The sequence below is a fragment of the Bufo gargarizans genome, chromosome 8 (assembly GCF_014858855.1).
Source record: "Bufo gargarizans isolate SCDJY-AF-19 chromosome 8, ASM1485885v1, whole genome shotgun sequence".
NCBI lineage: Eukaryota > Metazoa > Chordata > Amphibia > Anura > Bufonidae > Bufo > Bufo gargarizans.
Window position 1 is genome coordinate 30,538,395 of NC_058087.1, and position 14,672 is coordinate 30,553,066.

Consider the following 14,672-nt stretch of genomic DNA (forward strand, 5'->3'; position numbering starts at 1 on the left):
GCTCTGGGCAGGGATGGGTCAAGAAGATACTGGATGTGGGAACCCCTGGTGAAAAATCGTGAATGACTAATACCGACATACAGTGCCCAAACACTTCCATATGGTGCCTAAATATACTATGTCATAATGACCAAATAATACTGTAATATAGGGCCAAAATAATACCACCATACAATGCCCAAATAATACTGCCATACAGTACCTAAATAATACTGCTACATGGAGCCTTAATAATACGGTAATAATGTAATATAGTGCCCAACTACAACTATATAGTGCCCAAGGAATACTGCCAAATAGTGCCTAAATGTATGTCATAATGACCAAATAATACTGTAATATAGGGCCAAAATAATACCACCATACAATGACCAAATAATACTGCCATATAGTACCTAAATAATACTGCTATATGGAGCCTTAATAATAATAATGTAATATAGTGCCCAACTACAACTATATAGTACCCCAGGAATACTGCCAAATAGTGCCTAAATTAGTACTACATATTGCCCAAATAAAACTGCCATCTAGTGCCCAAATAATACTTTCGTATAGTGTCTTAATAATACTACCATATAGTGCCCAAATAATACCACCATATATTACCTAAATAATGCTACTATATGGTGCCTTAACAATACTATTATTGTTCCCAAATAAAGCTGTCATATGGTTCCTACATAATACTACTATATGGTGCCCAAATATTACTGGCATATAGAAACAGGCCCTGTCTGTGTGCAATGGCAGGCAAGGCCTGGGTGTTAATGGATGTCCTAATACTACCATATAGTGCCCAAATAATGCTTCCATATAGAACCTAAATAATGCTACTATACTGTTGCCAAATAACACTGCCATATAGTTCCTAAATAATACTACTATGGTTCCTGTGCTTATCATCAAGTCTGCTGGGCTGAGGATCAGTCCCCGGCCTGTGCGCTCTCCTACTCAGCCCAGCAGGCTCTATGACGTCTGTGCATCACACCTACTGGAGAGAGCGGGATGTGCTCCATTCATCGGGAGAATGGGCTAGGTGAGTATTACTGATATTTTATTGACATCACAGGGGCTTCACTAATGTAAGGTGGGGGGACAATACTGTGAGCGGGGACTAAGGCCTCCTGCACACGACCTTATGGCTTTTTTAGTGTTTTGCGGTCAGTTTTTCACGGATCCGTTGTTCCGTTTTTTGTTTCCATTCCGTTTTTCCGTATGGCATATACAGTATACAGTAATTACATAGAAAAAATTGGGCTGGGCATAACATTTTCAATAGATGGTTCCGCAAAAACGGAATGGATACGGAAGACATACGGAGTACATTCCGTATGTGTTCCTTTTTTTTGCAGACCCATTGACTTGAATGGAGCCACGGAACGTGATTTGCAGGCAATAATAGGACATGTTCTATCATATACGGAACGCAAAAAAACGGCCTGTAAACGGAAAAAAAAAAAAAAGATTGTGTGCAGGAGGCCTAAGGAAGCATAACTACAGTTAAAGGGGTTATCCATCCCTTATAATGCCCCCCAAGATGCCAGGGCACCTCATACAGGTGATACTTACCCCGCCAACAACAGGCCTCCCAACGGGGATAACCCCTTTAAGGGGTGGGGGTTGTATTGTGAGCGTGGGCGGTCTTGACTAGCCACGGGAGGGGGGGTTGCAGGAATTTTCTATGGGACCCAGTCTTTTCTAGTTATGCCCCTGCCCATGACCTGTCTGCATTCCCCTTTGCCACCCCTCACCTGTTGGCATTCTGCCAGTTCTTGCCCCTGAAATGTTGGCATTCCTCCCATTTCTGCCCATCTGTTGTCGTTCCCCCTGTTCCTGACCTGTTGTTATTCCTCGTTCTTAGACTTTCTAATATATTTGGCTTACAATTCTTCAACATTTGGAAGATCTCTGCTTGTTGTCAGTGAAAGGAGCTATTCTTGTGCCATTCTATTGCTGCAGGGGAAATGTCTCATTAGGTCATACAGCCAGGGGTTATTCTGAGTGCACAGGACCCGGTGGGTGTAAAAGCATCAGTTACAACTTCTGTGACGAGGACCCGCTCGCTCTCGACCTTCCGCTTCCTCCTCAACAACCAATAATTTTGGATATTTTTAGCAGCTAAGACATTTGGCACCGAAGCCAATGTGATTTGGATGACAAAGCAAAGGTAAATTGTGGGAAGAAAATGTACATTGCGCACTTGCTGGCATAGTTCACGCCTGTTTCTGTCCACACAGGGCTCTGTCCATCTGGTGCAAGATCTCTGGTTGTTGTCAGTGAATGGGAACATTCTTGTTTAAATCTAGGGACTGAAAATATGTCTCTAGCCTAAGACTTCTCCCAGTTGACAGTTTGCTACAATGCTTAACTCACTGTCTCTATTGTCTTGGTTCCAACCTGTATGGGTTTTCAGCCTCTGAATGGAAATGCTTTCATTCACTGACTGCAAGCAGATACCTTAAAATAGTTAGGAACTAGATTAGATAGTTGTGGAACTTTTTAGTATACAGTGACCACATCCAGTGATGTAACGTGAAGCTCCAGGGTGTCAATGCAAAATTGGTTACAGGGTCCCCCACCTACCACGTACCATAGGTCGCACAGGGGGGGCTCAGTGCAACTCAACTGTATTCTGTTTCCGCCAAATTGCTACAAAGTGTATTTACTAAAGCATTGGATACATTTTCTATAGTCTATAGCACTGAGCTGCAATCTGCAGGCTTCAGGGCATGCTGGGGTTTGTAGTTTTGCCGCAGTCGAGGAGCAACAGATCGGAGACTTGTGGTCTGCATGCAAGGACAAATAATATATTTAGGGAATTGCTATATGGGCAATTGTTTATCTCCTATTTTCTTTCCTAGAAATGTTGCGTCATCATCGTCTGTCCCATAATAATATAAGGAGAATCACTTCCAGAAATAGTGAGAATGATTCCAGCCCGGGTTCAGATATACACATCGATCAAATAAGTCATCATGATTGGGGGAGGGGGGTTGTCCTAGAACTGAGCAGGAGCGCCCCCATGAGGTTGATTACCTTGCTGCAGGATCTTTCCAAAATACTTGTTGTGACTGGTGCAGTTCCACCGCCTGGACCTGAACTGGTGCTGACACTCTCGCACTGCCATCTTGGCACCCTTAGCCACCTCGCTGACGATCTCTGGTTCCGTTTGGCACAGCTCGGCCTGTTTGCCGGCCAGGCGCTTGGTTTTCCTGCAGATGCTGTTGGGGTCCATCACCAAGGGGCTGCCAACTGCCCTGCCAAATTAGTAAAAAATAAAAAAATAAAAGAGAGAGAAAAGAAGAGAAAATAAGTGGAGGAGAGTGGACGGTGCTGTACATCTGGGCGCCGCTGTCACACAAAGCCCCGCTTGTTACAATGATATGACTCAATGTTCTTTACAAGCCGCCCAATGTTATTCTATCCAGGTCCTTGCCAAGGGACCTACGATCTCTGCGGCCGGAGAAACAGCACCCCCCGCGGCCCGCTTCCCTCCTCGCCCTGGGACACCGCCCCGCCTGTCCTCTGCAGAAGAGAAAAGCACAACAAAGTAGACAGTGCCTCGTATTATTTGGAAGCTGTGAAATAATATTAGTCAAATATAGAAAGATAAAGCAATATTTTCTCTGTCTCGGCACCGACGAGGAGTCCAGCCATTGTTCCATTCGGGCGACCGCAGGAGAATTAAAATGATGAGTGTAGTGATTTTGTAGAGAGTGGTTGACAATCGACGTGAGAAATTCCCTCTCACATAGTCTTAGGCCTCATGCACAGCAGGTCTGCAATATACGGGCACCGGCCGCGTCCGCACCGTATTACAGATGCAGACCCATCCAGCAGATACAGTGCAGAACGGAGGCCCATGGAAGCACTATGGGGCGCTCCTGTAGGTTTGCCTCCTCCACTGACAGTGCATGCACTACTTTTTTGCAGTGTGGACTGTTGGATGCAGATCCCATTCAAGTCAATGGGTCCTCGTCCGCAGACGGTGGGCACCCGGTCGGTGCCCCTGCATTGCAGACTGGAATTTGCCGTCTGCAGCAAGGCAAGGCCGGCACGCGGTCATGTGCATGAGCCCTTAGGATTGGAAGCGGGACTGACTTTGTGCAATTGCTCACAGTGCAGTTGCTTGATATAATAAGGAGCAGAAAAAAAATATTGATACACGCGCAATAAAAGAATGTTCTTCGGGGTATGTAGACTTTTGCAACCACGAATATTATTGCTGCAGTGCAACAAAAATAATAATAATGAAGGAATGGTTTTGTTTTAAAGTCTAAAGGCGGTATTACACTGGTAACGCTCATAGCGATCATCTGGCAGTGTAATACTGCCGCCGATTAACTAAACGAGCTCGTTCATCGGGCAATTGGGATTTTTCAGCATGCTAAAAGATCGCGATTTGCCGGCAGTAAACAACTAGAAAGCATGGGGATGAGCGATGGCATAAGGATCACACCTCTCTATACTGTGGAGGAGATCGCTGCATGTAATAGCAGCAGTCTCCTCCGCTAGCGAGCAGACGATTGCCGGGAAGGAACTCTTCCCTCCCGACAATCGCTTGTATGATGGCTGGGTAGAATACAGGCTTAATGCTCCTATGCAGACCTGTGTGTCTCCATGGTTACAGACTACAAACAGACCCTATGTAGTCAGATCCTGCAGTCATGTGTTTAGGCTTTTCTAGTAAAAATACGTTATCTGTATCCACTGGATAGGGAATGTGTTTGATGGGTGGGGGTCCCACTAATCGCTAGAGTAAGGCCCCTTTAACACGAGCGTGACGGATGAGGCCCGGATGCGTTTAAGGTGCATTCAGTGAAACTCGCACAATTTCGCAAGCAAGTTCGTTCAGTTTTGTCTGCGATTGCGTTCAGTTTTTTCCGCGTGGGTGCAATGCGTTTTGATGCTGTTTTTCACTCGCGTGATAAAAAACTGAAGGTTTACAAACAACATATCTTAGCAACCATCAGTGAAAAACGCATCACACCCGCACTTGCTTGCAGATACAATGCGTTTTTCACTGAAGCCCCATTCACTTCTATGGGGCCAGGGCTGCGTGAAAAAACGTTGAATATAGAACACGCTGCGTTTTTCACGCAAACGCAGAACTGATGTATGAAAAAAGACACTCATGTACAAAGACCCATAGAAATGAATGGGTCAGGATTCAGTGCGGGTGCTATGCGTTCACGTCACGCATTGCACCTGTGCGGAAAACTCGCTTGTGTGAAAGGGGCCTAGGGCCCCTTGCAGACGAGCGTGTCTGGATTAGGTCCGGATGTGTTGTGGATGCGTTCAGTGAAAACTGCACAACTTCGCAGGCAAAGTCTTTTTTGCCTGCGGGTGCGATGCGTTTTGATGAGTTTTTCACGCGCGTGATTAAAAACGGAATGTATACAAATAACATCTCTTAGCAAACATCCATGAAAAACGCATCGCATCTGCACTTGCTTGCGGATGCGATTTTCATGCAGCCCTATTCAGTTCTATAGGGCCAGCGTTGCGTCAGCCAACTACTGATTCTCCCGAACCCAAAATGCATGCATAGTCAGCTCAGCCGAGTGTGCATGTGTTCTGGATGGGGAGAGAAGAATAAGCCACAGCCAGACATGTCGTCTCAGGCAAGATGAAGTCCAACAGCCCCATCCTTATCTTGCCTAACATCTGCTGTCGGGGAGCAGCCGGAGACCCCAATCCACCTGAAATTGGTGCATTTGGCCAATATGCGGCATATTTATACGGTCTGCTTTACTCCATTCATTGGCCTCCTCTACTTACTAAGTAACCTGCCAACAGTGGAACAGTAGAAAATGGAGTGGAGTAACCTTTGACTGCAGGATCAGACTACACAAGGTCTGTTTGTAGTCTGTAACCATGGAGACACATAGTTTTGCCTAGGAACTGTTTACACATATGGTAGGAGATTTTTAAATAAAGACTATTTGCAAAGTTTCATTTTTTGTTGTAGCCTCATTCAACCTGTCCAAGCAGCGGCCATGTAAGGCTACTTTCACACTAGCGTTTCTAATTTCCGGTATTGAGATCCGTCATAGGGTCTCAATACCGCAAAAGTACGCTTCCGTTTTGTCCCCATTCATTGTCAATGGGGACAAAATGTGACTGAACAGAACGGAGCGCTCCAAAATCCAATTCCGTTCCATTTGGTTGCGTTCTCATACCGGAGAGCAAACCACAAACCACTGCAACTTTTGCAGTGCGGAGGCACTCCGTAGTGCTTCCGCGGGGTTCCGTGCATCTGTTCCGCACAGCACCTTTCGGATTGCGAGCCCATTCAAGGTGCACAATACAGGCGCGGCCGTATGCATGAGGCCTGAGGACGATAAGGCTTGTTTTTTAACCACCTCCGGACCGCCTAACGCGCCGATGCGTCCGGAAGGTGGTTGCTTTTCTCCTCCTGGACGCATCGGCGCGTCATCTCGCGAGACGCGAGATTTCCTGTGAACGCGCGCACACAGGCGCGCGCGCTCACAGGAACGGAAGGTAAGCGAGTGGATCTCCAGCCTGCCAGCGGCGATCGCTCGCTGGCAGGCTGGAGATCCGAATTTTTTAACCCCTAACAGGTATATTAGACGCTGTTTTCATAACAGCGTCTAATATACCTCCTACCTGGTCCTCTGGTGGTCCCTTTTGTTAGGATCGACCACCAGAGGACTCAGGTAGGTCAGTACAGTCCCACCAAACACCACACTACACTACACTACACCCCCCCCCCCCCCCCGGTCACTTATTAACCCCTTATAAACCCCTGATCACCCCATATAAACTCCCTGATCACCCCCCTGTCATTGATCACCCCCCTGTCATTGATCACCGCCCTGTCATTGATCACCCCCCTGTCAGGCTCCGTTCAGACGTCCGCATGATTTTTACGGATCCGATCCATGTATCCATGGATCCGTAAAAATCATGCGGACGTCTGAATGGAGCCTTACAGGGGGGTGATCAATGACAGGCGGGTGATCACCCATATACACTCCCTGATCACCCCCTGTCATTGATCACCGCCCTGTCAGGCTCCATTCAGACGTCCGCATGATTTTTACGGATCCGATCCATGTATCCATGGATCCGTAAAAATCATGCGGACGTCTGAATGGAGCCTTACAGGGGGGTGATCACCCATATACACTCCCTGATCACCCCCTGTCATTGATCACCCCCCTGTCAGGCTCCATTCAGACGTCCGCATGATTTTTACGGATCCGATCCATGGATCCGTAAAAATCATGCGGACGTCTGAATGGAGCCTTACAGGGGGGGTGATCAGTGACAGGGGGGTGATCACCCTGATTACCCTGATCACCCCCTGTCATTGATAACCCCCCTGTAAGGCTCCATTCAGACGTCCGCATGCGTTCTGTGGATCCGATCCATGTATCCATGGATCCGTAAAAAATCATGCGGATGTCTGAATGGAGCCTTACAGGGGGGGTGATCAGTGACAGGGGGGTGATCACCCTGATTACCCTGATCACCCCCTGTCATTGATAACCCCCCTGTAAGGCTCCATTCAGACGTCCGCATGCGTTCTGTGGATCCGATCCATGTATCCATGGATCCGTAAAAAATCATGCGGATGTCTGAATGGAGCCTTACAGGGGGGGTGATCAGTGACAGGGGGGTGATCACCCTGATTACCCTGATCACCCCCTGTCATTGATAACCCCCCTGTAAGGCTCCATTCAGACGTCCGCATGCGTTCTGTGGATCCGATCCATGTATCCATGGATCCGTAAAAAATCATGCGGATGTCTGAATGGAGCCTTACAGGGGGGTGATCAGTGACAGGGGGGTGATCACCCTGATTACCCTGATCACCCCCTGTCATTGATAACCCCCCTGTAAGGCTCCATTCAGACGTCCGCATGCGTTTTGTGGATCCGATCCATGTATCCATGGATCCGTAAAAAATCATGCGGATGTCTGAATGGAGCCTTACAGGGGGGGTGATCAGTGACAGGGGGGTGATCACCCTGATTACCCTGATCACCCCCTGTCATTGATAACCCCCCTGTAAGGCTCCATTCAGACGTCTGCATGCGTTCTGTGGATCCGATCCATGTATCCATGGATCCGTAAAAAATCATGCGGATGTCTGAATGGAGCCTTACAGGGGGGGTGATCAGTGACAGGGGGGTGATCACCCTGATTACCCTGATCACCCCCTGTCATTGATAACCCCCCTGTAAGGCTCCATTCAGACGTCCGCATGCGTTCTGTGGATCCGATCCATGTATCCATGGATCCGTAAAAATCATGCGGACGTCTGAATGGAGCCTTACAGGGGGGGTGATCAGTGACAGGGGGGTGATTACCCTGATCACCCCCTGTCATTGATAACCCCCCTGTAAGGCTCCATTCAGACGTCCGCATGCGTTTTGTGGATCCGATCCATGTATCCATGGATCCGTAAAAAAATCATGCGGATGTCTGAATGGAGCCTTACAGGGGGGGGTGATCAATGACAGGGGGTGATCAGGGAGTCTATATGGGTGATCACCCCCCTGTCATTGATCACCCCCCTGTCATTGATCACTCCCCCCCTGGTAAGGCTCCATTCAGCCATTTTTTTTGGCACAAGTTAGCGGAAATTTTTTGTTTGTTTTTGTTTTCGTTTTTTCTTACTAAGTCTCATATTCCACTAACTTGTGTCAAAAAATAAAATCTCACATGGACGCACCATACCCCTCACGGAATCCAAATGCGTAAACATTTTTAGACATTTATATTCCAGACTTCTCACGCTTTAGGGCCCCTAAAAAGCCAGGGCAGTATAAATACCCCACATGTGACCCCATTTCGGAAAGAAGACACCCCAAGGTATTCCGTGAGGGGCATATTGAGTCCATGAAAGATTGAAATTTTTGTCCTAAGTTAGCGGAAAGTGAGACTTTGTGAGAAAAAAAACAAAAAAAATCAATATCCGCTAACTTATGCAAAAAAAAAAAAAATTCTAGGAACTCGCCAGGCCCCTCATTGAATACCTCGGGGTGTCTTCTTTCCAAAGTGGGGTCACATGTGGGGTATTTATACTGCCCTGGCTTTTTAGGGGCCCGAAAGTGTGAGAAGAAGTCTGGGATCCAAATGTCTAAAAATGCCCTCCTAAAAGGAATTTTGGCCCCTTTGCGCATCTAGGCTGCAAAAAAGTGTCACACATCTGGTATCGCCGTACTCAGGAGAAGTTGGGGAATGTGTTTTGGGGTGTCATTTTACATATACCCATGCTGGGTGAGAAAAGTATCTTGGTCAAATGCCAACTTTGTATAAAAAAAATGGGAAAAGTTGTCTTTTGCCAAGATATTTCTCTCACCCAGCATGGGTATATGTAAAATGACCCCCCAAAACACATTCCCCAACTTCTCCTGAGTACGGCGATACCAGATGTGTGACACTTTTTTGCAGCCAAGGTGGGCAAAGGGGCACCTTTCAGATTTCGCAGGCCATTTTTTACACATTTTGATTTCAAGGTACTTCTTACACATTTGGGCCCCTAAATTGCCAGGGCAGTATAACTACGCCACAAGTGACCCCATTTTGGAAAGAAGACACCCCAAGGTATTCCGTGGGGGGCACGGCGAGTTCCTAGAATTTTTTATTTTTTGTCACAATTTAGCGGAAAATGATGATTTTTCTTTTTTTTTTCTTTTTTCCTTACAAAGTCTCATATTCCACTAACTTGCGACAAAAAATAAAAAATTCTAGGAACTCGCAGTGCCCCTCACGGAATACCTTGGGGTGTCTTCTTTCCAAAATGGGGTCACTTGTGGCGTAGTTATACTGCCCTGGCAATTTAGGGGCCCAAATATGTGAGAAGAACTTTGCAATCAAAATGTGTAAAAAATGCCCTGCAAAATCCGAAAGGTGCACTTTGGAATATGTGCCCCTTTGCCCACCTTGGCAGCAAAAAAGTGTGACACATCTGGTATCGCCGTACTCAGGAGAAGTTGGGCAATGTGTTTTGGGGTGTCATTTTACATATACCCATGCTGGGTGAGAAAAATATCTTGGTCAAATGCCAACTTTGTATAAAAAAATTGGAAAAGTTGTCTTTTGCCAAGATATTTCTCTCACCCAGCATGGGTATATGTAAAATGACAGCCCAAAACACATTCCCCAACTTCTCCTGAGTACGGCGATACCAGATGTGTGACACTTTTTTGATGCCAAGGTGGGCAAAGGGGCACATATTCCAAAGTGCACCTTTCGGATTTCACCGGTCATTTTTTACAGATTTTGATTGCAAAGTACTTCTCACACATTTGGGCCCCTAAATTGCCAGGGCAGTATAACTACGCCACAAGTGACCCCATTTTGGAAAGAAGACACCCCATGGTATTCCGTGAGGGGCATGGCGAGTTCCTAGAATTTTTTATTTTTTGTCGCAAGTTAGTGGAATATGAGACTTTGTAAGGAAAAAAGAGAAAAAAAAAAAAATCATCATTTTCCGCTAACTTGTGACAAAAAATAAAAAATTCTAGGAACTCGCAGTGCCCCTCACGGAATACCTTAGGGTGTCTTCTTTCCAAAATGGGGTCACTTGTGGCGTAGTTATACTGCCCTGGCAATTTAGGGGCCCAAATGTGTGAGAAGAACTTTGCAATCAAAATGTGTAAAAAATGCCCTGCAAAATCCGAAAGGTGCACTTTGGAATATGTGCCCCTTTGCCCACCTTGGCAGCAAAAAAGTGTGACACATCTGCTATCGCCGTACTCAGGAGAAGTTGGGCAATGTGTTTTGGGGTGTCATTTTACATATACCCATGCTGGGTGAGAAAAATATCTTGGTCAAATGCCAACTTTGTATAAAAAAATGGGAAAAGTTGTCTTTTGCCAAGATATTTCTCTCACCCAGCATGGGTATATGTAAAATGACACCCCAAAACACATTCCCCAACTTCTCCTGAGTACGGCGATACCACATGTGTGACACTTTTTTGCTGCCAAGGTGGGCAAAGGGGCGCATATTCCAAAGTGCACCTTTCAGATTTCACCGGTCATTTCTTACACATTTTGATTGCAAAGTTCTTCTCACACATTTGGGCCCCTAAATTGCCAGGGCAGTATAACTACGCCACAAGTGACCCCATTTTGGAAAGAAGACACCCCAAGGTATTCTGTGAGGGGCATGGTGAGTTCCTAGAATTTTTTATTTTTTGTCGCAAGTTAGTGGAATATGAGACTTTGTAAGAAAAAAAAAAAAAAAAAAAAATCATCATCATTTTCCGCTAACTTGTGACAAAAAATAAAAAGTTCTATGAACTCACTATGCCCATCAGCGAATACCTTAGGGTGTCTACTTTCCGAAATGGGGTCATTTGTGGGGTTTTTCTACTGTTTGGGCATTGTAGAACCTCAGGAAACATGACAGGTGCTCAGAAAATCAGAGCCGTTTCAAAAAGCGGAAATTCACATTTTTGTACCATAGTTTGTAAATGCTATAACTTTTACCCAAACCATTTTTTTTTTGCCCAAACATTTTTTTTTTATCAAAGACATGTAGAACTATAAATTTAGCGAAAAATTTATATATGGATGTCGTTTTTTTTGCAAAATTTCACAGCTGAAAGTGAAAAATGTCATTTTTTTGCAAAAAAATCGTTACATTTTGATTAATAACAAAAAAAGTAAAAATGTCAGCAGCAATAAAATACCACCAAATGAAAGCTCCATTAGTGAGAAGAAAAGGAGGTAAAATTCATTTGGGTGGTAAGTTGCATGACCGAGCGATAAACGGTGAAAGTAGTGTAGTGCCGAAGTGTAAAAAGTGGCCTGGTCATGAAGGGGGTTTCACCTAGCGGGGCTGAAGTGGTTAAAGGGCCAGTAAACCTAAAGTCGATTACAGAGGGGCAGCTGTAAATGTACCTGCACTGGAAATACAGGAGGTAGAGATAAGTAGAAATACTACAGCTTTAGTTTTGGTTAACCATTTAGCTGCCAGTGTGATCCCCTCGTGCTGTGAGCGCTCATAGCTCACATTCCAGGCATGTGTACAAGTTTGCAGCTTTCTGATGTCGATCTCATGTCACCTGTCGATCACAGCAGAAGATTTCTACCCCCCCAGGAATTCTTCTGTCTTTCCCCACTCTCTTTTCTTATTTTTCCTCTCCTATGTCACTTCATCTTCTGAAAAATGCAAACAAATAGTCCACCCCCCGAGGCCTCTGCTGACACTGACGATGGATAACAGTGCAGCAAAGCGGGAGACCAAGTGTTAAAGAGATCCCGGCCTGTTGACAGCAACCATAATGACTCAGTGGAAAGTCCTCGGGAGACTAGCCTGCGCCCCGGGACTCGCCTTGTATCAGTTGGAGAACTGCTAAAATAATAGTTCCCTAATGCATCATAATAATCTCTGACAAATGTACCTGTTCTCTTGCTTTTTATGCAACTGTACTTTTAGCTGACTGTAATGGGTTAATATTTGAAGAAAAATATTATTTAAAAAAAATATCTAGACATAATTGCAGCAATTCTACCGTCTACTGCAGGCAACATCTCCTCTGGTTGGACCACCTGCAAGAACCTAATCCTACCTGCAGGGCTGACTGCTGCCAGTCACCGGTGTGCGGATGATGCCTCAGAGAGCAAAGATTAAGTGACAACAGCTGCGCTACTGTCTGGGGAGAGCAGCGCCTGAACAGGAGACGGTGCGAGGGATCATCATCCAGGAAAGAAGAATCAGTTTGTCAAAAAGAGGAGCATAACTCCAAGTGTGAGACCAGATTATAAACTGAATTAATACATAAAAAGTGGAGTCACTGTGTACATACATTACTTATCCTGTACTGATCCTGAGTTACATCCTGTATTATACTCCAGAGCTGCACTCACTATTCTGCTGGTGCAGTCACTGTGTACATACATTACTTATCCTGTACTGATCCTGAGTTACATCCTGTATTATACTCCAGAGCTGCACTCACTATTCTGCTGGTGCAGTCACTGTGTACATACATTACATTACTTATCCTGTACTGATCCTGAGTTACATCCTGTATTATACTCCAGAGCTGCACTCACTATTCTGCTGGTGCCGTCACTGTATACATACATTACATTACTTATCCTGTACTGATCCTGAGTTACATCCTGTATTATATTCCAGAGCTGCACTCACTATTCTGCTGGTGCAGTCACTGTGTACATACATTACTTATCCTGTACTGATCCTGAGTTACATCCTGTATTATACTCCAGAGCTGCACTCACGATTCTGCTGGTGCAGTCACTGTGTACATACATTACATTACTTATCCTGTACTGATCCTGAGTTACATCCGGTATTATACTCCAGAGCTGCACTCACTATTCTGCTGGTGCCGTCACTGTGTACATACATTACTTATCCTGTACTGATCCTGAACTGATCCTGAGTTACATCCTGTATTATACTCCAGAGCTGCACTCACTATTCTGCTGGTGGAGTCACTGTGTACATACATTACTTATCCTGTACTGATCCTGAGTTACATCCTGTATTATACTCCAGAGCTGCACTCACTATTCTGCTGGTGCAGTCACAGTGTACATACATTACTTATCCTGTACTGATCCTGAGTTGCACCCTGTATTATACTCCAGAGCTGCACTCACTATTCTGCTGGTGCAGTCACAGTGTACATACATTACTTATCCTGTACTGATCCTGAGTTACATTATACTCCAGAGCTGTGCTCAGTATTCTGCTTTATACTTTTTATGTAGATTAACGTTATATTCTGAAAGAAGATTTCATATATTTTGGGTTCAAAGAAATTTTGTTTTGTGCTTTAATTCTTAGGCAGTTAAAAAATCACATTGACTCCTGTAATATCTCTGAGGGGCTGTCACCTCTGTCTATGGATTTTGTCTGGTGTTGCTGGTGAGCTCCACGAAAGTGAACGAGGCTGAGCTGCAATGCCACAATCAGCCTGTGGACAGGTGTGGCACAGTTTTGGAAGAATGCAACCATATTTTCCAAATCCTGTGCAACCCTTTTAAATCTTCTACTTTACATTAGGAAATTGTATTAACATCCACTCCTTCATACAGACCTATCAGCAAAATTGCTACCAATTTGCTGTCAAAAGAGACTGGGCACGCTGACACCCCCTGATGTCCTCATCAGAATGCGGGCACATGTGAGGCTTTCATAAATGAATGTCAGATATTCTGTTGAAGGTGCCCGTGGTTATATGTTAGTCAGTTGCTTAGTGGGCAATCCCCTAATATATGAGCAGAGCTTTACTACCCCTAGTCTGTGTATGCCACACGTCTGGCCCTCATCCTATGAGCGTTGAACCCTCTTTTACCCTACATCCAGTAACAGGACGGCAGAGATATAGTCGCATAGATGCCTCCTGCACTAGATCACAGGAACGCTGACAGCTCTCCGAATCAAACTATATACATTGTGCAACCCCTAAAGAGATCAGAACAAGCTGCAAAGGAAACCAACACATGCAATTATACTTCACTAACGCCGTGTTTGGTGTAACTAAAGCCTGATTATTTAAGAACCACTTCTGCAGCTTTAGGACGCCTTCACACTTGGCAGATTTTGTTGCAGAAAGTTTCTGCGACTGAAAAAACGTTCCATTCATCTGAATTCCATGTGCTTGCTGCCAGAACAGCCCTATGTAAATATATAATTATATACAGGAGATA

The 14,672-nt window shown here is 45.2% G+C and overlaps 1 protein-coding gene across 2 annotated transcripts in view; it reads right to left on the reverse strand.

Moving 5' to 3' along the window:
• The window catches only part of WNT6 (Wnt family member 6), an 80,982-nt gene that overhangs the window by 24,726 nt on the left and 41,584 nt on the right, over positions 1-14,672 (reverse strand). Inside the window, exon 2 of one of the 2 annotated variants that reach the window (XM_044303702.1) lies at positions 3,040-3,255. In XM_044303702.1, coding sequence (XP_044159637.1) covers positions 3,040-3,238 — 199 coding nt within the window. In that variant the 5' untranslated portion in view covers positions 3,239-3,255. Of the gene's footprint in view, positions 1-3,039; positions 3,261-14,672 lie in introns of both variants that reach the window. The other variant, XM_044303701.1, reaches the window with a different exon arrangement.